Source organism: Papio anubis, chromosome 8, assembly GCF_008728515.1.
Source record: "Papio anubis isolate 15944 chromosome 8, Panubis1.0, whole genome shotgun sequence".
NCBI classification, from domain to species: Eukaryota; Metazoa; Chordata; class Mammalia; order Primates; family Cercopithecidae; genus Papio; species Papio anubis.
In genome coordinates, this window is record NC_044983.1 from 114,865,060 (window position 1) to 114,891,886 (window position 26,827).

At 38.9% G+C, this 26,827-nt stretch overlaps 1 protein-coding gene across 7 annotated transcripts in view; it reads right to left on the bottom strand.

Annotated features, from left to right (window-relative positions):
* Positions 1 to 26,827, bottom strand: part of ENPP2 (ectonucleotide pyrophosphatase/phosphodiesterase 2) — a 117,981-nt gene that overhangs the window by 26,859 nt on the left and 64,295 nt on the right. For 6 of the 7 annotated variants that reach the window (XM_021942584.2, XM_021942582.2, XM_021942583.2 and 3 more), the window contains exons 9-17: positions 24,305 to 24,360; positions 17,775 to 17,840; positions 17,058 to 17,130; positions 10,170 to 10,278; positions 6,947 to 7,072; positions 3,472 to 3,503; positions 2,616 to 2,743; positions 376 to 463; positions 132 to 219 (exon numbers count right to left, since the gene is read on the bottom strand). In XM_021942584.2, the coding sequence (XP_021798276.1) occupies positions 132 to 219; positions 376 to 463; positions 2,616 to 2,743; positions 3,472 to 3,503; positions 6,947 to 7,072; positions 10,170 to 10,278; positions 17,058 to 17,130; positions 17,775 to 17,840; positions 24,305 to 24,360 (766 nt within the window). Of the gene's footprint in view, positions 1 to 131; positions 220 to 375; positions 464 to 2,615; positions 2,744 to 3,471; positions 3,504 to 6,946; positions 7,073 to 10,169; positions 10,279 to 12,289; positions 12,446 to 17,057; positions 17,131 to 17,774; positions 17,841 to 24,304; positions 24,361 to 26,827 lie in introns of all 7 variants that reach the window. The other variant, XM_021942588.2, reaches the window with a different exon arrangement.

The window sequence follows — 26,827 nt, forward strand, 5'->3', positions numbered from 1 at the left end:
AGTTATAACCTTTTGTGGGGAAGAGGAGGTGGTCCCAGAAAATAGACACCTCATTTCTTTCTCTGACATTGAGAAAGATCATATACTAACTAAAGATTGTTTCAATGGTTTTGATTAAATAAGTGACTTACCACACATAACATTGTAAAGTTCAATGTTTTCAAATGGAGGTACTTTAGTCTTGTACTTAAATGTTGGGCCATAACCTACAAAAACAGTCTTCCAAAAGAAAAGAAAAACAAAAACAGTTAAGTATTGTTAGGTAGAACCCTTCCTCTATTTATGACTACCATACAACTTCACTCACACCATCATTACTTATTCTTTCAAAGAATCACTAAAACACAACTTCAATTCACAGTAGTGCCATCATACCTGCATACTGTTGACCTTGTTATCAAATCCGTGGTCTCCCTGGAAAAAGCATTTTCCTGATGGCTTCTTATAAACATCCAAAGGTTTCCTAAATTGAAACAATTTCATGATCAGTTAGGATTTTTTAATGAAATTACTCTGATAAAAAGGTAATTTCAGGGTACAAAGAAACTCTAAGAAGGGGCTTTTGAAAGTCTATTTGTCTCTATTTTAATTGCATCCTTCTTGTGATGATGAAAAGAGGATCCTATTCTTTTCTCCAAGTGACTTTCTTTGACAGTTATCGCAGGATAAATGGAGACCTGTGAACAGAAGTCATGATGCTTTCCTTGAACCTCGTGCTTACACCAAGTAGGACACCAAGTAGGGCACTTGTCAAAAGTCATGCTCTGCCTGTCTAGGTGCTTCACTAGCTCCAAGACTGTACGATTCTCGACTCTAGGACCATGTTTGTCTGTTTCATTTCTATGTACCCCTCCCTAGGCTCAGTGTCAAGACGTAGTAGGCACTTTAAAAAAATATGATGTCTCACCTATTATATACTCATAATAATTTAAAATTTAAAATAAAATAAATATGTGATGTTTAAACAATGAATGGAGATCTATATTCTATAAAAATGTTTGCATGCAACTTTATCTATCAATATACAATACAACTAGAGTACAACTAAGCAGCCAACTTAACAGTAATCGTGACATATCTGACAAAAGCATGGCTCACCTAGACAACATCTTCATTTAGAAACAGAAAACAGAAATACTCTAGACATCAAGACCATCTGATCTTTCCTTTTGTGACAGAAGATACCTTTTGCAAAAGTGTCATGTGACCCTTTTCCAAAATAACTTTCATGTTTATTTAATACAAACATTTCCTAGGTACCTATGTGTGCATAGCACTGAAAGTACTTTGGGAAAACAAAAAATCTAACACATGGGTCTCCAACCTTGGAATAATAAGGGCTTGGGATAATAAGACATACGCATATAATACCTCAACAATGCAAGAAGAGTTCAATTTAAAAGATGTATTGTTAACCAACATGCCTGCTTTTGGGCTACACTAATTTGCCCAACTGTCATCATCTTTCACTTAACTTCTACTCAGCTCCCATGTTTTTGCCATTTGAACCTACTACCTGCGCCAGTGTGACCCCTTCCAAGCTGCCCCACACATAAATGGGAGCGCATACTCAGCCAATTAATTCTTCAGGAGCACATACTTAGCCAATTAATTTCAGTCACATCCCTGTAAATTCTCCATGAGGATTTCCCACAACTGTTTTAAAAGACTCCAATAATTCCTGTTCTTCATACATCTTTCTTCATAATCCCACATATTTAACTCTAAGTACACCCCAGAAAATTACAGCATGATATTTATATATCTGTCCCATGTGTCTCTCTAAGCGTCCCATACTGATACACGTTTCTAGAGTTCTAAGTTCTTCTTAGAACTTAGAGTTTCCAAATATTTTCTTGTTATCTTCTCTCTCTTGCAAACTAGTACCTAGCTGGAGTGCATGTGGCAGTTGTTCAATTATTGAGATAGACAAATTCACAGCACTTTTCTTAAGCAGAAAGTTGGAGTAAGAGTGAGTGGGAAACAGCTACTTCCAGGTCTCTGTGAAAATGGATAAATCCTTAATAATTAACTCATTGCAAGTTGTTAGAGCCTCCAGACATGTCCTAGACCACATTCAAAAGCAAGGAATCTTCTCTTCAACATTGGAGAGTCTCTTGTAGTTCAATAGAAGGCAAACATCGGGAATATTTAAAGTAATGTAAAAAGTGCCCACAATAACAGAGTTTTTAACGTTAACATTTTCTGAAGTCCTCTATAAATATTGCTACAAGCAAAGTCTCAACAACTGAGATCAAATCAGCCCAATATACTAGGGCAAGGTCCCATTTATACTTTTGACTTAACCAAGTAGTAAGAATAGAGGTTAGAATGTAAATTCGAAGAAAGAAAGAGACACACACACACACACACACACACACACACACACACAGATGCACTGACAGACTATAAAGAGACACCACGATGCTGAGACCCAGAACATAGAGATATGTTGTCTCATCACTGATGGGTTACGTAGCCCACAAAATCTTTGGAAACAGTGAGATTTCCAACTGATATTTCCTTCAGCGATGACTAAGGATGATAAAATAGTTCCAGTTGCCAAAAGGGTGGTTGTGGAAATGAGAAACAGAAATAGCCCATATACCAGATACCTTGCAACATGCCATCTGCGTTCCACCAATAAATGGATATCCTCAATTCTTCTGTTGTTGGCGTAGTGCAAACGTTTGGGAAGGTGCTGTTTCAAGTAAGGCTTAAAGTGCTGATCCGGTTTTTTACACTGAAATAGAAATGGAAATCAGACTTTAGATGGAATGCCTTTTGGAAAAATTCTCACAAATTCTTTCTCTAGAAAGCTGAAGGAGATTTTAAGCCTAACTAAAGGTTAGTTAGTGAATAAATGAAATTTGTTTCTATCAAATAATGTACGCTGAAAACAAATAGATTCGAAAGAGATTAAGTAACCTTGGAGATGATATGACAGGCTATCCAAGAAGAGTTAGGAATTTTAAGATGCATTCCTGGCTTGTGAGACCATCGCTAAGAGCAATTCACACTCCTAGGCCTTTCCCAACTCCTTCAAGTCAAGTGGTTGAGGGCGGGGTGTCAGTGGGAGGCGAGGAGCACATAGGTTTAGGCTTATCTGGTTAGATGCTCTTAAGCTATTAAGGTTGCTACCCAGCATCCGGGAACAATGGAGCAGAGTGGGTGGGCAGTTCTGGTTCAGAGAAAGTAAAGATTTGTTTAATCATGAATGAATACTTCTCAGTTCTAACGGAAGGATCAGATAGTCTCCGTTTGTATCATTGCCAAGACCATTAGGGAGCCTGCAGCTGACCACGGGCCAGAAGTTTTGAAAGCTCTTAAGGAAACAAATATACAGGATGGCAGGGCAGTGAGGAAAGTGTTCCTCCTGCCCCCCGCTGGGGGGAGTCACGCACGGGAGGGAGGCTGCTCCAGAGGCAGAGGCCTGGGGAGGGCAGAGGCGGGACAACTGGCAACACTTACCGTGAGATTGGCAATAATGGCTTTGGGGTCATCTGTTCAAAGAGAGGAGAAAGATTTCAGAAGAAATAACAATCTTTACCAAGAGAAATCATTTATGCAGCAAGATACTCAGTTCTTTCTCCTTCCATCCCACAGAAGACTAACACTTTAGTGTTTTGTTTGAAAGATAAATAATTGTGTGTGGGTATTCAACATTTCAGTTATTGAAATGCAGCTAAGCAAGTGGAACAAATCCTACAGTAAACTGCCCTCCTAGGTCCAGTTCAGCTCTTCTGGAGGGAATTCCTCCTTCCATAGCACCAGGAGACTGCTAGGTAAATTGCTTCTTATTTTAAGTTCCCCTTAATGGTTCCCCTCAAGACATAGTTTATTTGCAGTTTGACCTCAGGAACTAAACTGGGCATTTGGGGCTTTTAATGTAACTTATTATTTATCTGCAGATTTTTGAAACAAGTCTTCACCCACTTTAAGAATAAACTTCTAATCCATTGAGTTATGTTTTAAAAGAGAGTTTTGTTTCCCTAGTTATATCCTGGGCGTAATTACATAGGTAGCCGCACCTCTCCAGTCATAGACGCACACGTGCATGCACCTCCTTTGTTTTCAATAGCATCAAGTAAAAGATTTTAGTCAATACTCGGAACTAGCTGAAAGCAAAACTATGCAAATGATGGCTGTGCATAAACTGTGGACGGGATTATATTATCTGAAGCTCCCCTTTTGGGCGGAATGTGGGGAGACAGAGGAGATTGTAGGTTGCTTGGATTTTGTTTTGTTTTCAGGAAGTTTGCTTCAGTATGTTATTACAGAATCAGCAGAAAACGAAAGTTGTGTTCAGAAGAGATAGCAACTATCACGAGGCAGCCCTCCCTGGCATCTAAATACCAGTGGAGTGGGCCTTATCTGTATCACGTGCTGCTGCATCCCTGGGCCTGTGCAGAGCAGACACTCAATAGACATTTGTTAATAAATATTTGTTCATATTCATCAAAAATGCATGAATAAACTTGCCTTGGGGTATACATATACAGACTCCAAAGAGTATTTTCAGAATCTTAGTTCTAAAGCTTGAAAACCAAAACTAAAATGTGTATTCCATTGGCCTTAATTGCATCTCTTACTGGAAAGCAAATAAGTAATAATGAAATAAAAATAGCCCAGATAAATTTCATACTATGTACCTGTCTTTCTATAAGAGCTTTGCAGGTACCCGGACGCAGTGGCTCACGCCTGTAATCCCAGCACTTTGAGAGGCTGAGGTGGGCAGATCACAAGATCAGGAGATCGAGACCATCCTGGCTAACACAGTGAAATTCCGTCTCTACTAAAAATACAAAATTAGCCAGGCGTGGTGGCGGGCGCCTGTAGTCCCAGCTACTTGGGAAGCTGAGGCAGGAGAATTGCTTGAACCAGGGAGGCAGAGGTTGCAGTGAACCAAGATGGAGCCACTGCACTCTAGCCTGGGCAACTCAGCAAAACTCAGTCTCAAAAAAAAAAAAAAAGAGAGAGCTTTGCAGGCACTTTCTCTCTGGTCATTCACAGTAACCCTGGGAGGTAAATGCTGTTCAAATTCTCAGTAAGCCAATGGGTTTTCAGAAGGAGGAGGAGTTGGCACTCTGGCACTCAAGCAATCTGACTGAGCAAGCCAGGCCTCATAAATCATATTCCTCAAAGGGACGAGATAGAGTAAGTTCATGGTCTTTGATAATGAAGAAAAGTAAATAGCATGTACTCAGATAAGTCCCAGAGAATTACTAGGAAATATCCAATGCCGGAGTCCATGCTGGGGACATCAATCCTTCAGTTCTGAAGAACTCATTCTTTTCAGGCTAACAGTCTTCATTTTGTGTGAACAAAGGGCAGTGGTTCAGCTATTCTGGCTTCAAATCTCAGACCTGCAACTTACTAACCACCATCCTTGAAGCTAGTACCTTCACCCCTCTCTGAGCCTTGATTTCTACTGTCTATAAAAGGGATAGTGACACTTATCACACAATGCTATTAAAATGATTAAATAAGTGTGTGTGTGTGTGTAAAGCTTACACTTTCCCATCTGGGATCAGCAGAGTCTCAGAAATAGTGGTATGACTAAGACACCATCATCATATCCAACCTTTATATAGCTTTGACTATGTGCTAAGCACTGATCTAAATTATGTAAACACAATCTCTTATTTAATCTTCCTAACAATCCTTACATTGTAGATGAGGAAGCAGAGGTACAGGGCGCTCACATGGTGAGTACCGAGCAGAGCTGAGATATGAACCCAGACATCTATGCCTGTCACCACCCCATGCTACTGTCTCCCACAAAATGAAACCACATTGGAAAGTGTTCTTGTAAGGTTCAAAGCTTTTCATCATTGATAGGTATGATTTCATGGGCCATGGGAAGTTTTTTTTTTCCCCTCCAAACCAACCTCCCTATTACATGTACTAATGTCAGAAATACTGTTAAAAATAGAGAAAATCTTTTTTGCATAGCCCTGAAGTGCAAATACTAAAATCAAGGGGCGCCATAGTGACTGTGTCCTGTCTAAGTGAGGGCAGAAAAGGGAGAACACAGGAGCAGGAAAGGTCATGGAGGAGAGAGGGCAGAAACACCCACATTTTGTTTATTTCACAACATTGCCTGGAGCTGACCTTGGAACAGTTCCATTTGTGTTGACTCAGGAACATAGTTAGGGAAAAACTTAATTTTCCAAAGCTGTAAGGTTGGTGTCAATGGTTTCTTAATCCCAAGGCTAAAAACCTTAAAGAATTTTTTTTTCAAAGTGTGACATAACCCCAAGAAAACTATGGACTTCTCAAAAGCTGGGTAGACAGCACCTAAAAATCTTAGTCCACAAATTAAGTTTGTATCAGTGGTAGATCATAACCGGAACATGTAAAACATAAGTGACAAGATTATTCCTGTTCATTTTTATTTCTAATCGTTCATCTGCCATTTCCCAAGGGCTTAATATATTTTCCTACTAGGTTCTACCGGTCATTTTTACAAAGAGAATGGGCTCTGTTCCACAAGGCTCCTAGGAACCCTCACAGTCCAAATGTGGTTCTTCCAACCCCTACACAGATCCTCTAGTTTTGGCTATAAAGGACCAGCCTGAACTTCTTATTGAAAAAAATCTTACTTTATAAACAGAAGTTTGCGGTCATGAACATGCTTCAAACTAAGTGCAATTTCCACATGATAAGAATAAGAGCAAATATTTATATAATGCTACTATGTGCCAGGAACCACTCTAAGCAATATGTATAGATTAATTTCTACAGATAGCTGCAGCATTTATCATTCCCATTTTTCAGAAGAAAAAACTGAGGCTTAGAGTTTAAATGACTTATTCAAGGTCACTCAGCTAAGTGGTAGCAGAGCCAGAATTTTTACCTAAGTATTTCAGCTTTAGAAAACAAGCCTTTACCTATTCCACTGTATTACCACTCTAACCACTTAATGTTTTAAGAATCAACTTACATTTAGCATTATTGCTAAATTTGGGTCGAATTCTTCCCAGAGTTCCAGGCACTAAAGTAATATCATCCACATTAGTTAAGTAATTACTCAAGAACTCAGTTCTATCACACGTGACATCTTCCATTCCTATGGGGAGGGAGAAAAAAGAGTATTTTCAGGTAATATTGAAATGAAAATCTTAACATAGACACTAAAGATAACATCAGGCATCTCTTTAGTTAGTTTTCAATAACTTAGTGGGAAGAGCCCGGACTTTTGAGATTTTTGTATTTGACTTTAAATGTTTTAAGGCTTCTCTGTATAATCTTTTCTCTGGACTTTTACTTAGCCATGTCATCTTGCAAGCACAGAAGGGTGAAAATACATTACCTCAATTACATTTTAAGCCATTCAGCCAGAACAGCAAGACAAAGGAAGTCACCATGATTTAAACAACAACAACAATAATAAACACAACTATTTACAGAGTCTTTATGAAAAATATCTATTCTTTTAAAAAAAAAAAAAAACCCTAGATTGCTTCAAACTCTTCCCAGTTGGGGGAGGCATAAATGGAATATACAGTTCTGTGTCTCTCACAAAATGGCATTTTCCAACTCTCTAATATATCTCCTGTCTTGAGTACATAATCACCAGTCCTCACTGTCTCCACTGGTGGCCTTGGATGTTACTGACAAAACAATACTGGCAACAAGAGATGAGAAAGAAAAATGTCAGTTCCAATGACCACCCAAACTGAAAAACAAAATAACATTGAAAACAAGTTGTAAACAATGTAATTAGTCAGAACTGAAAGCTAGCAACTAAAGCACAAGAAGGTTCTAGGTAGGGAATTTTTTAAAACAACAAATATTTCTCCTCCACCCCAAGATTTGTTGCGTGTCCCCATCAAGGAAAATTCCTTTATCAAAATGCTTTTATTTAAAACATTGTTGTAAACTCAAATCTTAGCATCATAGACTATGGAGGCTACTAGAGACCTTATTGAAATGTATGAGATGACCTGGAACGTTTTAATATATTGCTCAGTACAATTCAACATATGAATATTCTCTAATAGGGAAAATAATCCTGTTGGAGAATATTCATATATTCATATCCTGTAAAGGATGCCCTAAGGTTTTAAAATAAGGAAATACAACCCAGAGTGCCCCAGATCTGGTAAAATTCAAATAATCACCTCCTGGGATCCCAGATCCAGAACCTTCCCTTGTTTAATACAAATTGGAATGAAAAGCAAGAAAAAACACATAGCATAAAGATTATATATCTTGCACTTTAATGGTTAAACCCTTAGGAAGAAAAATAGAGCAACGAAGAGCTGCTATGTTTTAGTACAATGTTCGCCCAGGAAGGGAAAGTACCCAAATACATATTAATAGAGGGCTGAAAGCCTCTCCCATTTGTTTTATTTCTAGGCAGTCCCTTATGGCACCCCAAATGTGAAAAATCTCCCTTACTTTTGAAGTCCATCAGGCACTGTGCTAAGTGCTCCTTAAGCATCATCAGCCTTCACTCTGCAGACTAACTTTGAGGAGGGGTGTTAATGTTCTCGCCTGACAGATGAGGAAACTGAGACTTGGAGAGGCCACAAAAGGTGTACAGTGTCATGTAGATGTTAAGTGACACAGTGCAATTTGAACTCCACTAAAATTCATTCTGACTCCAAAGACCATGCCCTAAAACACTAAACCATACCACCTTTTAAGAAAGAGGTGCTGTACACTTTGGGAGGCCAAGGTGGGCAGATCACCTGAGGCCAGGAGTTCGAGACCAGCCTGGCTAACATGGTGAAACCCCATCTCTACTAAAAATACAAAAATTAGCTGGGCCTGGTGGCAGGTGCCTGTAATCCCAGCTACTCAGGAGGCTGAGGCAGGAGAATCACTTGAACCCGGGAGGTGGAGGTTGCAGTGAGCCGAGATGGTACCATTGCACTCTACCTTGGGCGATGAGAGTGAAACTCCATCTCAAAAAAAAAAAAAAAAAGAAGTGCTGTAGTTGTCCCAAACCAAATGGATCTGCTCATCTTGGAAGCCTGCACACTGACAAGCCAAGGTTTTAACCTACCCATGACCTTTACAATGCCTCAGCACATGACTCATTGGGACCCTTCTACTAAGACATCTGGCTCCAGCATGTGAGCAAATGCTCTTGACACCTCTGGGCAACTTAAATTGGATCAGCTTTGACGCATGCTCCAACTTCTCTGACCTGTGTGTAGCTCTCCACCAAGCCAAACACATGGAGCGTGACTTTGCAAAGGGTTACATCTAGCCCACTCAAGAGGAGAAAGTTAATCCCTTTAGCCTTTTTTTTTTTTTTTTTCCTAATTTCTCATAGATCTTCTAGGACATTCTAGAAAGACCTTCAGGACCAGAGCTAGGAAGATTTGCCTGCCATTCTTAACAGAACTGCCAAAGAGTCAGCCAATTTTCATCTTCCAAACTCCACTAGAAGGGAGAAGCCCCAAATTCCAACGTTATTGTTTCAATCTAATAGTTCCGGAATACAGGAGACACTCTCTAGAACTGAGTCTGCATGTCTCTGAGTCCCACCCCCCACCCAGCTCTATAGTCACATAATGTTTATGATGCTCTTGATCTCCTCAAAGAATTGGTCATAAATTTTTCTACTTCATAAAGTGATTTAGAAGAACTACTTCCTATAATGCTTCTTCCTCTCTTTATCACTCATCTGAATCACAGCAGGGCCTTCTGGTTTGGACCTTGACTTCCCTCGGTGGATTCAGGGAAATCATTTGACTTACATGCCACTTCTCTGACCAGAGTCCTATGTCTCTGCTTCTTTATCATATCTGGATGTATTTTTTAACCATATAAACTCCATGGGCTCCTTTTGGGGATGTGGCTGGCAGGGATGGGGATTATCACCTGATATGTCACATTCACAGAAGAAGCTATTAATATCACAAGGAAACTGTCTGCATCGCTTTAATAAGAGACAGATTTTTGTAGAAAGGTCTTTCCTGCAAATAACAGAAATATATAAGAAGTCCCAGCTTTTGATCAAAATGAACACAGGGATCTCTCAGGTCATCTCATACTTTTGAATCATGACCTGATTTCTATCCCCATCTTAAAGAAAGGGGAAAGGAGGTTAAGAATGGAATCTTGGCTTCTAAGGGCAAGGATTCTTTTCCTCAATATGATCAGAAACATTATCCATCTATCCTATTAGCAAAGAAAAAACAAAGCTTTACCATGGTCTCCTACAAAGATGACATTGACACACCGATGCAGTTTTAGTTGTTTCAGTCCATCCATTAATTGCCCCACAATTTTGTCAATTTCCCTCAGAGGATTTGTCATCTGGGAAAAAGAAGCAAGTTAGTCCCCACAGGGTTTTCTTTCTTTCCCTTTCAGTCTCTCATAGATCTTCTACCCCTAGAGCATTTTGGAAAGAAAACTTCCGGCCCAGAGGCAGAGCTTTGTCTGGGGAGATTTACCTGCCATTCTTAATGGAAATCTGGTCTAAGCACATTATATTTGTATTCTTTTGAGAGAATTAAAACCTCTCCTCATCCAATCCCTTTAAAGATTCTTTGATATAAAAATGTCAAAAATATTGTTGATGAAAATTCTGTAAGAGATAAAATCACTTTCTAAAATGTGACAGCATCCTTTAAATCCAAGAGTTTTGATGACAGAAAGTCAGATGGACAGTTCCCTAAGTGAAATCACATTAGATTTTGAACCATGGCAAGAAGATAGACACTAAGTGAATGCAAAGCTGTCCTGAGGTTAAAATCATAACCTTCCACTGGATAATAAATTAGAATAGCACTAATACAATGAGATCTATCTTGTTCTAAGTAATTTAAATGTTGGCATCTGAAAGCAATAGATTCTTAACAGAAGAACCTATTCTAAGAAATAAATTATTACTTCTCACTTTAGTTCTTTTAAAGCTGATTTTGAGTGAAACAAGAATCTATAAGAGTCCTAACTTAAACAGAAATGAACCATGAGTTTGTTCTAGAAGGTTTCTTCTTTTTAACAAAATACAAAAACCCAATTCTTTCCTGAAGACCATTTCCAAAGCCTAAGAAACATTATCCATCTCTCATTTTCTTACTTCAAATGGAAGTTTCTAACAGCATGAATGTTCTCACATACTAGAGGCTCTCCGTCTCCCTTTCATCTTTAGCTGTGCAATGGAAAGATTTTTAAGAAACATCTCATCAGACAAAGAATAGAAAGATACAGGAAGTATATTTAGATGAAATTTTATAGCTTAGCTCACAGTCACATACATATACCCAAGATGATTAAGATAAGAACAGAAGGGATGTGAATATCATTTTTACTCAGACACATAATATCATCTTCCACTAGCATCTTCTCAGATGAATCAAGACCTTTCCTCTTATTATTTCATTAGGGAAATCAGGTGTAAACTTTTGTTTTATTCTTCATGACAGGAGTCAGTATTTCAAGTCCTATCCCAAGGAGGAAGTCACAGTTGAAAGTTTCAGAAAGAGATGTGTAATATAATCGGAAGGGACTAATAGGTGTGGAACAAAGTGGTATTTGCTTCCGAGAAAATCATGCTCTCCTCGAAGATCTCTGTCTAGATAAAGAAATACCAAATGCACAACATGTTTTCATCTTTGGCAATGACTTATTTTCCTTTACTCAGCAGGATGACTCAGGTAAAATCCAGAACCTACTTCTTAGGGATCAGTTCAGAGGATCACAAATAAGATACTGCCTCAGAGGTATTCAAAGATTTTAGTAAAAGCAACAACCGACAGGCTCTTCTGAACATACTGGGAAGAGTAGACATTACTTGTGGAAATTACATACAACTCTATCCGCCCATTATTTTCTGTTTCTTTCTGTCTTAGCTATTTCCTTTTCTACAATCTACACCTTTTCTGATCTCTGAAGTTGCAGACCCCTAATCTAAGCCAACTTCCTATTGAGTTCTAATGCACATTGGCTTTGAGAATACTCCCTTTTACCTTGCAGGGTTGTTCTCAAGAACCAGGGCCACAAACCATGTGACTGATTCTGTGAATAAGCACAAACAAAACCAATCTTAATAGTCACTCCAGCTTAAATGTTAATACTAGTTTTAGGGCAACTAACGCTTTTAAAAAAAAAGGATAAGACTTCTTTTTTTCTGTCATGTTGAGTTCAGGCAGTCTTCACATCACTGTTAACCTCTGAAGTACCACATTCTTCTGGACTCAAAGCCAAGGTCAACGCACCAGAGTTTTCTAAAACTTGCTCAGCCGATTTTCCAACCAAGGCACTGAAGGCAACCTTCAACTCAGACCTGCCCGCCACAAAGCTTTGGAACAATAGATAAACTTACTTTGTCCTGACGAGTTTCCGCAGCATAATGATCCATCCTATGTATTTTTCTTCTTCTTTTCTTTGGAGGAGCAACTGGTCTTTCCTGTCTCCTCTTAGGGGCAACTTTCCTCTTAGGTCTCTTAGCCGGAGTAAAAGGTGAGCCATAACTACTCTCCTGTACTGGCGGATAGAGATGGCTGGACTCAGAAGTCGTCTGTCCCTCTGAGTCAGATATAAAGCTTACATTTTCCCATCTGGGATCAGCAGAGTCTCAGTTAGAATAACTAAGTCTCCTTAAGTGAGAAAAAATTGGAATGAGGGATGGATGCTTAGAGGAACTCCATGGAGAGAAGCCTCCTAAATTGATGTTGATGCTGCTGTCACAGCTTCTTCGCTGAGAACAAGAATCCAATTCAAGAAAATCTAGTCATGTGGGTTTCTTTTGGCTGATATTTGTGGATGTATGTGAAAGTGACATTAGACAAGCTCTGTATTCCATAACTCCTGCATTAGGGAGAGACTGGCTTTTGGTTATGAAAAGCTCTCCATTTATAAAGAACTAACTTAAAAGTAGGCCAAATACTAGCCACTTGGTCATTTCAAGATGACAATGAGGTTCATGTAAGTGTTTCCAATTCAGAATCTGACAGGCATCTTTCTGTTCACGCCAGCAAATATGTCAAAGCAACTGTCACCTTCATTGGCAAGGATCCAGTGAAAAATTTTAAAACCAAGGATGGAATGAAACATAAATAATAAGCAATCCTCCTTAATCATAAACGTACTCCCACAGATCAGGATTTTCAGCAGGAGAGAACTCACTGACAACTGAGGTTTTTAGTACAGAGGAACTTTAAGTTAAAGTCTCTTTTAAAATTAGGTAAAATCTAAAAAGTCATCAAAAAGTCATCTCTTTTTTGTCTTGGTATATACAGACCAAGAAAGAGTCTACTTATGCTCTTGCTATCAGAAACCTGCTTTTAAGGGGAGTTGCATGCTATGGATTTTGTTTTGAAAATCCAGAGAGCAGTAAAGTCGACACATAAACTGAAGATAACCTTTTGGGATTTCCAAATGCTGGAGGAAAAACAGGCCCCTGATTTGCTGATGGTGCAAAGGTGAATTAAAGCAGCAAGCCTTGCTGTCTACCTCACTGACTTCTCTCGGGAGGACTGTCTTGAGAGCCATTCAGATGCAGGAAGGGGCAGGAGGAGGAACAATGTTAGTGTATCCAAGAAGGGGAACATCTGCCATGCGATTTCACTGTTTCCAGGGCAAGCCATGGCAAAGGCACTTCTGTTTCTGTCTCATCCTCTCTCTCCGCTAGAGCGATCAAAAGACAGCCCCAAAGACTTTGGTTTTGTTTGTTTGTTTTTTAATGCTCCTAGTTTTAGGCAAATCTCCATAAGAAAAGCAGCAAAAGTAAAAGAGGATTTTCCATTTCATGGTCACTGAATACATTCTGCTAGCGTTCAAGTCGGCCCATCAAACTCTATGCCATTTGCAAGAGACCTCAACATTCCAAAGACTCCAAAGGTGAGCCCTTCCGATTGCAGCAGGTTAGAGGAGCAGAAGAGTAGGGTTTAGTCAAACTGGGTTTTCATCCAGTGATTATATTGCATGTATTTCCTTCTTCAAATGTTAGAGGTAGATGAGAGCTAAGTTTTCACTGACCAGCCATACTTTAGCCTGAATTTAGAAATTTTAGCCTAAGGTTATTAAGAGGATGGGAGGTACAGGTGCAAATTTCCCTGCATTTCAGGATACTTTGCCATCTGAAGGTAGAGACTAGCCAGCCAAAGCTCTGACTCTAGGCCCGGAAGAGCAGCCGAACAAGGGGTCACAGAAAAAGCATAGAAGGTCAAAAAGAAAAAGATTGCGCCAATAATCAAAAGCAAGCATATTTTTTAACATTCACCATTACACTCTGAAACCAGGAGCAATACACCATTTCTTGAAGCTATTAGCTCAATGTTTGGTCATCTCATTTAATAGCTTTTGAGAATCATCCTGAAAAAATGTGTACTCAAATATTTAGCAAATAAAGCACAAATTTCAACGGAATTCATCTTACTGTAGCATATAGCATTTTGCTAGTGAAAATCATTTCAATGAAATTTCAAGTATGTTATTTTCTTACATGTAAAAGATATGTTACTGATTTTAAAATAATCTTTCAACCAGTATGTTATAATCTTTTCATGTATAATAAGTGTAAATAATGATATATAGGTAGGCATATAGGATACATAGGTATATAAAACAATTAGCTTACAATAGAAGAGAACTTTTGCTGACTTGCTTTGGTTTCATGTTTTAAAAGTGTAAACAATTTTGTTTTTCTTTCAGTTAAAATAAGATTCCTAGAACTAGATGAGAAATAATTGAAATCTGAAAATATCCTTTCCCTTATGAGAAGAAAATGACCAGGTTATCAGATTACCATTACTGAAGATATACTCCAAGATACCCAATTGGAATGAGGGATGGATGAGTTTACCCAGTAGACATATGAAAATACCCTAGCTGCAAGAAGTAGTAATACTGAAAAAAAACATAACATGAGTACTTTCAACTCTTAATTCAAAGGTACTATAGGAAAAATCTCTGTTTATATATTTATGAGCAACCCTGGGCATAGAAAAATTATTATAGGAAATTAAAGCATCCTGTATCCTGCTTCATTTATTGCTACTCAGTACTTTCAAAAAAACGTGTTTGTTTCTTAATTCACACAAACATATACTTTCATGTATGTAATTGTAACTGAACTACACGTATTAGAAACCTAAAGATGTTTATTGATTAAGAACATTTATCATCAAGCCATATAACTTTTAAAGTTTGAGTTATACCTCACTTGTATTATTAAAAGCCAACTTTTGCCATAAATAAAATGTTCTGTATAATTTGAACATAGTTATTAACTGACCACTTTGCTTATCTCCTGGACTGAAGGAGGGTTAAATGGTTCCATGGAAGGGACTGTGGTCTGGGAGTCAAAAGTTCTGTGGTGCTGTCTTCAAATTCTCTACTTAGCAGTCAAGCGAAAGTACCAGAGTCCTACTTTTAAAAGAATGGCTATACCAATCCCTGTTTTGCTTACCCCACAGGTTCTTTGAGGGGATATTATTACCCAAGAAGTCAAACTTTTAAGTAGGGAACATGGAACTGCTTAGGTGTTTTGTTTTGTTTTGTGAACATTTTGATAAAATGTGGTTCTTTTTGTTCCCTGTAGGTGAATCTCCAAGAAAGTCATCCTAAAGATAAAACAGCCATTCTTCCTTAGGTGTTGTTTACCGGCATCGTGCATGCAGATGTTTATCTCATTTTATCATTTGTGTTTCACAATCATACAAGACGGGTTAAACTTCAAAGGGACAGAAAAAGAGCATCCGACTTATATAAGTTTAATGATTTAAGACAAACTAAGAATGGTTTTACGTAGCTATTAGTTACTAGTGCTTAAATAAATCACCTCTGTATTGATGTCAAAGCATTCAGAAACACTTATGACTCCTTGGTTACATGCTGCAATTTGTCAAAAATACTTAAAGCAAGATATGTTTACCTGTATCTCTAATTCATCTGAAAACAATGAACGTAATTATAGTCAGCAGTATGCTATGGGTTACTAGGCTACTTAAATATTTAAAAATACGTAAAAGTTTAGATTTGCAAACTCCATCGTATTTTTTACTATCTATGCTGAAATGTGGGAACGTTTCTAGCCATTCCTTTCCCACCTTCTGAATTTGAAATTATACTGGATACTACCTTACAGATTGCCTTCCACGATGATGGCTGAGTCTTTGATAAAAATATGTCACCCTCGGCTGGGTGTGGTGGCTCATGCTTATAATCCCAGCACTTTGGGAGGCCAAGGCAGGTGGATCACCTGAGGTCAGGAGTTCGAGACCAGCCTGGCCAACATGGCAGAAACCTGGCTCTACTGAAAATACAAAAATTAGCCGGGTATGGTGGTGCACGCCTGTAATCCCAGTTACTTGAGAGGCTGAGACAGGAGAATCACTTGAACCTGGGAGGCAGAGGTTGCAGTGAGTCAAGATCGCACCACTGCACTCCAGCCTAGGTGGTAGAGCAATACTCCATCTCAAAAAAAAATTTTTTTAAAACTCACCCTGCTCTGAATAAGCAGATTCATTTAGCGGTATATTTCTCTCAAGAATTTACGTTACTTTGGGGGATGATGAATATGTTCATATCTTGAGTGTGGTGACAATTTCACAGTATATATACCTCTGCCAAAATGTATTAAATTCAAAAGGGTCCATTACCATAACTTATGCCAGATTGACTGGATTATATCTGCTAAGGTTATTGGAGCCGCTGAGCTGATCTACCCTCTCTAAATTGCCTAATCATTTAAGGGTGCTGAAATTCATTTACAATGTTCTGTATTGCAGGTTTCATCTCAAGATTTTTTTCCATGCCTATCCCATTGAAGGCAAATGCCAACCCTTCCTGACTGTTCACCCTCCAACTGACGCCCACAAGACTAGAATATACCCCATTTCCTGTTAACATCAAGTTCAGGATATATTATTATTTAAATATCAAAGCAATCTGAAATGAAGCTCCTATAAGAGAAACGGGTAGTTTTAAGATTTTGAAAAAAATATTTTTAGTCCTGTAGTTATTTGACTTTGCGTAAACCTTGTAGATACAAACATCCGTCCAGACTTTATACAAATCCTGAAATAAGGTCAGTAGGTCAGGTAGCCCAGGGCCAAAGGTTCTTCTCAGGCAGATGCTAAACCACTAACCTCAGGGCCGAAAGGGCCATATTTGTGTCCAGAGAAATCAGGTTGTTCAGAATAGAAGGCATAGACCGAAGGCCTATAAGAAAATTGGAAGGTTCAGAATCTCTCCTAAACCACACGTAACAAAAAATATCACATATTTTTTAAAAACACACTTTAAAAAAATGTTCTCAAGTTTAATTTATCCTTTAACTACTATTCATATTAGCATGGAAAACTTTTTTTTTTTTCTATTGCTTCTATGACCACCACCCCACCTGTGGTAACTGCCTGGAACCACCTTCAGGACTCAAAAGTCACAAAGGAAAACTTGAACATGTACTCGGGTCCTTGACCCTCAAGGTAACAGAGCCTGGTGGTAATTCACATGGGCTGTGCAATCCGAAGCCTGAAAGAACAACTAACTCCATTACAGACAAGCGTCTCTCTTGATACTTCTGCAATCCTTGGGATGCTGCTGGTTCATTTATCAAAGCCAGAAACTTCCTTCGGCTCTGCTGTAGTGGACAGAATTAATAGCTGCAGTAATCCAGTAATTAAATGGACCCAATAACCAAAGTCTATTGTATCCTTCTTAGGGAAGTAACACTTAAGGCTAAGAACCACAAAACTTTTAATTCCAAACATTGGCTGTGCTTCTATTCCACAGTCTAGTGTTTCATGCAATTCTAAGTTAAGATGGAAATGTACTGAAGAAAGAAGAAAGAGAGAAACAAATACCTCTCACTGTCTGGCAGGGTGAGCCACTGCAATATGGTTAATATTCTCCGCTCGTGAGGGATGACACTGGAGGGTAAAAGCAAGCAAAGCATGTTGTTAGGTTTCATTTCCACAAACTCAAGCCTAATGAGTGCTTGCTCTTGCACCCAGGCCAAATGCTCTCTATTTACCACCATCTGTTTTCACTTCATTTGTAGTAAAAGGCCCTCTTTCGAATTAGCGTTTAAACTACTATTTCCATTTGCAACATATTACGTTGCTCAACCTCTTCCACAGAAGACTACACTGGAAACTCTGATTCACAGTCAAAATGAGGAACCTGTCTTGCTAATCAGAAACTCCACTACAAGCAGAGAGGACCCTGGTTTCAGAATCGTTGTCATTTATTCTGTCGAGCCTTTAGCTGTGGCCATAAAGGGGTCAGTACTTACATCCCCAATCCGCCTCTTGTTGGCAGTGTGACCTCTCTTGACCTCTTGGTCTCAGTTTTCTCATCGGTAAGATAAAGCTAACAACAAAGGACACTGTACAGCTTGGTTGTAAGGATGAAATGAAACAAGACAAGGAAAGGGCATGTCCAGTGCCTAAGACACAGTAAGTTCTTTAAAAACATATTTTTATTAATGATCATAATTGGTCATCATTCTCCCCCTAAATAACAGTATGACTTTAGAAATATTATCTAACCCGAAACTTGAAGTTCCTCCTCTATAAAATAATGGGTTAGGGAAGGTATTCTTGCCATTTTCTTGCAGCCCTATGAAAATCTACCAAGAATAGGCTGGGTGCAGTGGCTCATGCCTGTAATCCCAGCACTTTGGGAAGCCGAGGCAGGCAGATCACCTGAGGTCAGGAGTTCAAGACCTGCCTGACCAACATGGGAAAACCCCATCTCTACTAAAAATACAAAATTAACCAGGCATGATGACACATGTCTGTAATCCCAGCTACTTGGGAGGCTGAGGCAAGAGAATCGCTTGAATCTGGGAGGCAGAGGTTGCAGTGAGCCAATATTGCACCATTGCACTCCAGCCTGGGCAACAAGAGTGAAATTCTGTCTCAAAAAAAAAAAAAAAAAAAAGAATAGGCACATATAATTAAGAGACTGACAAAAAGGGTATAATCTTCATCCACAATGACTTTTGTGTTTAAGTTTCTTTCCTCTGTTGAAATATAATTACCCTAAGTCTGGCACTAGCTTTAAGGGCTCTAAGGGCTCGCAGCTAACATGACAGTACTGCATCCCAGGCTGAGTTACATTAAGATGCTCACAAGCTGAGAGATAGCTTTAGTCAGGGGAAATTCATCCACTCTTTCCCAACAGGGACCTCAAAATGCGTTTTCACTCCCCCATCCAAGACCAGGCTTTAGAGGCATGTTCGTGATGAATTCAAACTAAAGCACAAGTTTAAATGTGGTCAGGAAAAATTATTGTGGAACATTGGTGAGCCATTTAAACTTTTACTCTCAGTGGACATGAGCAGTGAGAGAGCTGGGAGAACGATAAATCCTCAAGCAGGGGCTCTCATCAAGTGGTCTCTCTGCCTCCCCCATCACCATCCAGCTTACAGGGATTTGTCATTCCCCAGGCATCCTCTCTTTCTGGAACTATCACACAAGACCAGAAAATCATGTGTGCCATAAAATGAGTCCAAATTTAAACATATCCCAATGCTATTGGATAAATGTGACCCTGTCCATTATATCCTGTAATTGAATTAGAAATAGGCAGAGCAAAGCTAGGTTAATCACTTAAGGAATTTAATTCTTCAGCTTTAGAAATCCTTTGTATCTAAGCAAAATAATTGCATACTTTGAATTCTTTCCTAAGTTTAAAAAAAAAAAAGAGTGAATGCCAGAGCCTTTTCATTTTACCTTATTTCACTACCTGCCTAAAACCTGCTTTATTTTACGTAATTGGTGTTAAGCCACAGAAATGGGGCCCTAATGAATCCACTTCTAATACTAATGGAAAAATACAAACTAACAGAATCTGTGTCAAGCTCAGAATGCTCACCCCTGAATGCCCTCGTTGGATGGGGTACTTGAACAATGGTAGACAGGGAATTAAAAGCACCAGCTATGAGGCCAGAGTGCTTGGGTTTGAATCCTGACTCCAGCAAATGCTGGTGATAAGACTAGGCAAGTTATCTAAACTTTTGATACCTCTGGAAAACGAGGACAATAATAGTAGTACCTATCTCATAAAGTTGTTGTGAAGTTGAAAAGAGAATACATCTAAAGCATTTAGAATAGTGCTGGGCACATAGAAAGGGTTTAGAAAAATGTTAGCTTTTATTGTTATATACTGAATTTATAGGTCCACGGAGATGATATCGTCATTCACAAAATATTTGTTAAGGGTATATTGGGTTTAAGGCATTTGTGTAAACATAAATAAAGATATTCCTACCAAAAACACTATTATGGAGGAGTCGCCGTTTTGCTTGGAGAAAGATAAGCAAGCTATTATTCTTTTCTGGGCAGGGGCTGATTGTGTTTGTATTAAGAGAATACGATGAGGATGCTGGAGGTCTGAGTAGCCATTCTACCTCTGACCTTAGGTGCAACATTTAACCTCTCTAGGCCTTAGTGTTCTAATCTCTCTCTCTCTCTTTTTCTTTTTTTTTTTTTTTGTTGTTGTTGTTGAGATAGAGTCTTGCTCTCTCGGCTCATTGCAACCTCCACCTCTCCGGTTCAAGTGATTCTCCTGCCTCAGCCTCCAAGTAGCTGGGATTAAAGGTGCCTGCCACCACGCCCGTCTAATTGTTATATTTTTAGTAGAGACAGGGTTTCAGCATGTTGACCAGGCTGGTTTTGAACTCTAGACCTCAAGTGATCCACCCGCCTCGGTCTCCCAAAGTGCTGGGATTACAGGCATGAGCCACTACACCCGGCCTCTAATCTCTTAAATGAGGAGTTGGGCAAGGTCGTCCCTAAGTTTCCTAGGAGTTCTAGGTTATCTTTATGAAATAGCCTCAGAGACCAAAAGGATATGGCCCTTAGCCAATAGTGTTTCAAATATTCAAATACCATACACAGACAGCACAAATAAATCTGACCAAGAAAGAGCAAAAAAAGAAATAGGGTACATGTTGCTGTCTTCACCACCACTGATTGATGGAGAATTTGTCGTGAGACCAAGTATATTAGACATGGTCAAAAAAAAAAAAGACTAAATTAAGTATTTACTAGTAAAGGGGAGCAAATTACCTTAAGACACATATAGCCTTTGTCTAGTCAATGTTGAAAGACAGAATGTGAATAAGAAAACAAATACCATTTATTAGTTATTCTCTATGTACCAGTACCCTAATAAGCATTTTATTTGTTTTATTTATTTATTTTTTTTTTTGAGACGGAGTCTCGCTCTGTCGCCCAGGCTGGAGTGCAGTGGTGTGGTCTCGGCTCACTGCAAGCTCCGCATCCCGGGTTCACGCCATTCTCCCGCCTCAGCCTCCTCAGTAGCTGGGATTACAGGCACCCACCACCACTGGCTAATTTTTTGTATTTTTAGTAGAGACCGGATTTCACTGTGTCAGCCAAGAGGGTCTCAATCTCCTGACCTCGTGATCTACCCACCTCGGCCTCCCAAAGTACTTGGATTACAGGCCTGAGCCACCGCACCCAGCCTGTTTTATTTTTGAGACAGGGTCTCACTCTGTTGCCCAGGCTGGAGTGCAGTGGTGCCATCTCAGCTCACTGTAGCCTCAACCTCCTCGGGCTTGGTGATCCTCCCACCTCAGTCTCCCAAGTAGCTGGGACTATAGGCATGTGCCACCATGCCTGGCTAATTATCGTATATTTTGTAGAGACAGGGTTTTGCCATGTTACCCAGCTTGTTCTCAAACTCCTGTGCTCAAGCGATCCACCTGCCTCAGCCTTCCAAAGTGCTGAGACTACAGGCATGAGCCACCATGCCTGGCATAAGCATTTTAAATATGTTAGCTCATTGCATCTTTGCAACATCCCATGATGAAGATACTATATATATATGTATTTTATATATACATATATAAATATATATACTATATATAATATGCATATATAAATATATATACTATATATATACATACATATATATATTTTTTTTTTTGAGACAGAGTTTCACTCTTGTTGCCCAGGCTGGATTGCAATGGCATGATCTCAGCTCACCAAAACCTCTGCTTCCCAGGTTCAAGCCATTCTCCTGCCTCAGCCTCCCGAGTAGCTGGGATTACAGACATGCGCCCCAATACCCGGCTAATTTTTTTCTTTTTTTTTAGGAGAGACTAGGTTTCTCCATGTTGGTCAGGCTGGTCTCGACTCCTAACCTCAGGTGATCTGCCTGCCTCAGCCTCCCAAAGTGCTGGGATTACAGGTGTGAGCCACCACACCCGGCCGAAGATACTATAACTTTTATTTGAAGATGAGGACATGGATTTGTTGAGAGATTAAATCACTAGTCCAAGGTCACCAATCTAATAAGCAGCCAAGCTGGGATGAGAATCAACGTAAACAATCATACATAGTGGGAATTACTGTCTTTGAACATGAATTGGCACAAAAGAATGGAGCATCAGCCGAAGATTATTTCAGAATGAAATACTATCATTAAAAAGCAAGACTAATTCTAGGTTGCAGTACAGAACCATGTTAAAAATATGGCCCTCAAAGTCTAAGTCTATGGTTTGAATCAGGTTCTAAATTTTTTTAAGTTTTCAAAATATACACTGTGTAGATTTCCTTGACATATATATTCTCTTAACTGAAAGTATGATCTTATTTTTTAAAGTTGTAAAATGCTTCCAAAAAAAAGGGAAAAAAATGAATCCAAGTCACTTCCAGGATACAGAGATAAAATAATAGTCTGAGAAGCAAATGAAAGCTACAGACATCTTTGGAGCATACAAAAGCCACCTTCTTATAAGTGGTTTCAAATGGGTGGAGAAAATTGCCATTCAAAACCAGAACACTGGGCCTTTTCAATGAGGCTTTGCAGCAGTTTCAGGGGGGCAAAGGTGGGGACTCAGTATTAATTATGTTGTTGGCTACTCTCCATTCTGCCAGGCAAATATGTTACAGAGCAGAAGAAATTACTTCTATAAGCATCTATGACAGTCAAGAGTTAAAGAAATGTCAGGCATAGGATAACATTGGTAAATCAACATGCTGTTTATATTAAGCAGTATCATTTCTAACCTACCTACACTTACTTTTCAACTCAGAAACCTCTTTAGAAAAAAAAAAAAAAAAAGAAAGAAATCTTTTAAAGAGACGCTCTGTGCTAGATTCAAATCACCAAATCCGATTTCAGTTTAGCCCTTCAAATCTGAAAAAGCTACTTTTATTTCTGATTTTAGAGAATATAGACAGTACCGTTCTGGATTAATTTGAGCCTGCGATGGCTCTCAGCACACTGCTATTATAGAATAGTCAGATTTTTGTTAGGCATAGAGGCAAATATGGAAACAGCTTTAGGTGGTTTAAAAAAAAAAAAAAGATGGAAAGAACATCTCAGTGGGAACAAAATCCCCGTGAAAGTTGAAACAGATTCCTTTTCTTACTAAGGAACCTTAGAAATCATCAACATGTTGATACTTTTATTAGGTAAGATTCATCTTAAGGTTTATGAACATTAACTCCTTAATCCCCCATCACTTCTTTAGGGATGGGAAGGAGCCCCATTTTCTTATTAGAAAAATCCTGGAGTTCAGTGGGAAAATGAAGTGAAAATAGAGGCTTCCCCTCGGCCTCCTGTCTGGAACTTTCAATCTCTAGACCACTCCATCTGCTCCCCAGAGGCCTGAGGTCATCTAGATTTTTTTAAGTTGTGAACCAAAATAAATATAATATGTTCTCATATATTTATAGAAAATGATAAGGAAAGCCACTGCCATAAACAGTCTAAGAGAAATATGCATGTCCTAGATGGCAAGTTACCAAAAACCTACAGACAGGAATAGAAAAATCTAAAGGACATCCAGAAGAAGGAGAGACCATCTTACTTACATTCTGTTAAGAGAGGATGGGGCCGGGCATGGTGGCTCATGCCTGTAATCCCAGCACTTTGGGAGACAGAGGCGGGCGGATTATGAGGTCAGGAGTTTGAGACCAGCCTGGCCAACATGGTGAAGATACAAAAAATTAGCTGGGAGTGGTAGCAGGCACCTATAATTCCAGTTACTCAGGAGGCTGAGGGGAGACCCGTTTGAACCCGGGAGGCCAAGGTTGCAATGAGCCAAAATCACGCCACTGTACTCCAGCCTGGGCAACAGGGCAAGACTCTGTCTCAAAAAAAAAAAAAAAAGAGAGAGAGACAGGATGGAAAAAAGGAGAGCTGGAGGAGAAAGAGAAGGTAGGATGAGGCACAGAGAGAGGACCTCAGGAAAAAAAAAAAAAAACACCTGGAAGGTTATTTTGAATTAGTAAATATTCAAAAATTCTATATTTTCACATTTAACTGAAACAAAATAAAAACTAAATTGATGTTTTATAAATGGAGTCACAGCTGTCATTTTATAAACATTGACAAAATAAAGGTAACTTACACAGACCAAAAGAATGTTCCAGCTTTCACCCCTTGCTTGGTGGCTGTAATCCATAGCTAATGAGGAAAATATAAGCGGCTTAAAATGTGTTCTGAGTTTTGGTCAAAAAAGAAAAAGTTTTTAAGACACATTAGATCAGATATCTTACACTCTACTCACACCCCAACATAAATTTCCCATTATTTGCAACCATTTATTTTCACATCTGAAAGTCAGAATCATTATTTCCACAAATATTATTCAATACATTCTCTGCAAAAGCTCTCAAAAGCTCCTGCTATGATTCTAGTGACATATTTTTAAAACTCTTATTTTATCTCAAAAGCCTCTCTCCTGTACCTGTCTTTTCTGATCATCGTTTTGAACAATTAACTGACGCAGCAGAATTCTGCTCATGAAAGGACCCAAGAATGAGCCATATGTTTCCTTTACTATTGAAAGACTCAGGGACTGCCCCAATTTGGCACCCAGATGTCAGAATTTTGGAACCCTGTTTGACTTGTTTTAGTTTAAACTAGATGAATGAGAAGGGGGAAGAAGGCTAATTTTTAATTTTGATTTTTCCTGTATCTTTTACCTAGCCTTTTAGTAAATATTATTTTAGACGAGAGTTCCTAGAATAAGTTAAGTGAACCAAGCACTTCATTAAGGTTTTTAAAATATTCTTTACACCGTGTGCTATTGGGGAGGCATAAGATATAGGAGTTTAGAACCTAGGCTCTGCAACCAGACAGCTTGGATTTTAAGCCTTGTTTCTGTCACTTACCAGCCATGTAGTCCTTTGGCAAGTTACTTAATATCTTTGTGTTTCTGTTTCCTTTACAATGTAAATAATATTATCTAGCACAGAGGATTATTCTAAGCTTTAATGAGTTAATACATTTAAAGTCGTTAAACCAGTGTCTTAACATCTGGCAAACACTCGATAAATTTCCGTCTTTATTGTTATGCAATAATGGAAATAAATAATCCAGTTATTCTAGTAACATTAAAAACAGCCTAAGATGGCAAGTGTCCCACTGAACAGAAGTCTATGAGAAGAAACCCCCTCACTTAAGGAAAGAGAATAGAAGCAAATAAGAGAGAGAACTGTGGTTTGCCTCAAACCAAAACAAAAATGATCTGGGAACTATAGCCAACCCCTTTTCTGGTTTCATTGTCTCCAGCCTTTGAGAGTATCCTTAAAGAGTGACAACGTATTTTTTCAGGAAATGGGTAACTGGGAGGTGGAGAACATCCAGGAGCTTAGCCATTGTTTCAAAATCGTCTGGGATACCTGCCCTGGGAAAGCTTGAAAAGGGTTCCAGACCCCTTGGAGCCTCTAGAAATCCTCAGCCCCAAACTCGCAGCTACTGTAGCTGGCAAATGAGGGATGGGGCAGGAGAATGTACAGAGCACTCTTCAGTCTGTGGGTTCTGAGCTGCTGGTGAATTTCATCAGCCTGGGAGAGGTAGGGACCTCATCCTATTCACATGGCTCTGAGGGACCAGACCTTCTTGGCCAGACTTTTGGTTCCCTGGGATGTTCGGAGACGTAAGAATCTCAGATTGCTCTGAGAGCCCTTCACTCCATTTAGTCCAAAGCTCTTTCTACTTTAAAGACAAATTCTGGCATCCTCCAGGAACCCCAGCCCAACCAGGGTTCAGAATGTGTCCTGAACTTTCATTCATTCTTGTTCCAGCACCTCCACCAGCAAGAAGATGAGCTCAAATGAAGTGCTGGACACACTGTAAAACCATGCCGGTTCCCAAAGAGGCCAGTTCCTTATATTAAGGGATCTATTTTCATACTTATTTTAATTGCACATACACAATCTTAGCATATTCAATATCCAAACAACTTCCTAGATGTACTGCCTTGCTATTTCCAAGGAGATTGTACTAGGCAATACTTGGCATCTATGAAATTTAAGATTAATGTGGAGTTTCCTAAAGGAAAACAATTGTTTAATACAAATTTGTCAAATAATAACCCTGCACTTTCAAATATTATACTGTAGAATACATGCTGATGGTGGCATTATCAGGGCGACAGGAAGCTCTGAGAGTTAATTTAACTCAGTAATCCTCAGGGAAAAAAGATCACTGAAGAGGTCTTAATAGTGTCAAAAGGAAGGAGCATTCAGAGTGAAAATGACAGGGTATGTTAAAATTATTATGATGGCAAAATTAAGATCATTTGTTCTTTATATTTTTCTGTACTTTCCAACAATTTTACAGTGACAATCAACTTATTTGTAATCAGAAAAAAAAAACTAACCAATTTTAAAAAGCAGTGTGTCTTAGAAGCATACAGTGTAAACCATGGAGGCAATTTAAAGGTAAAATTTGTATTTCTTCTAAAAAAAATCAAAAAGCAGAAAAATTCTGCCTGATTCCTGGTAAAAGTCAGGTTGACCACATTTTCAAAAAGAAAATTGAGAGCATGATCAGAAAAGTATAAAAAGTGAACAAAAAAGATAAAATACTTAAAACGAAAAGCACATTTTCTTCCCAAGGGGAGAAAAAAAAAAGGCACTAAAAT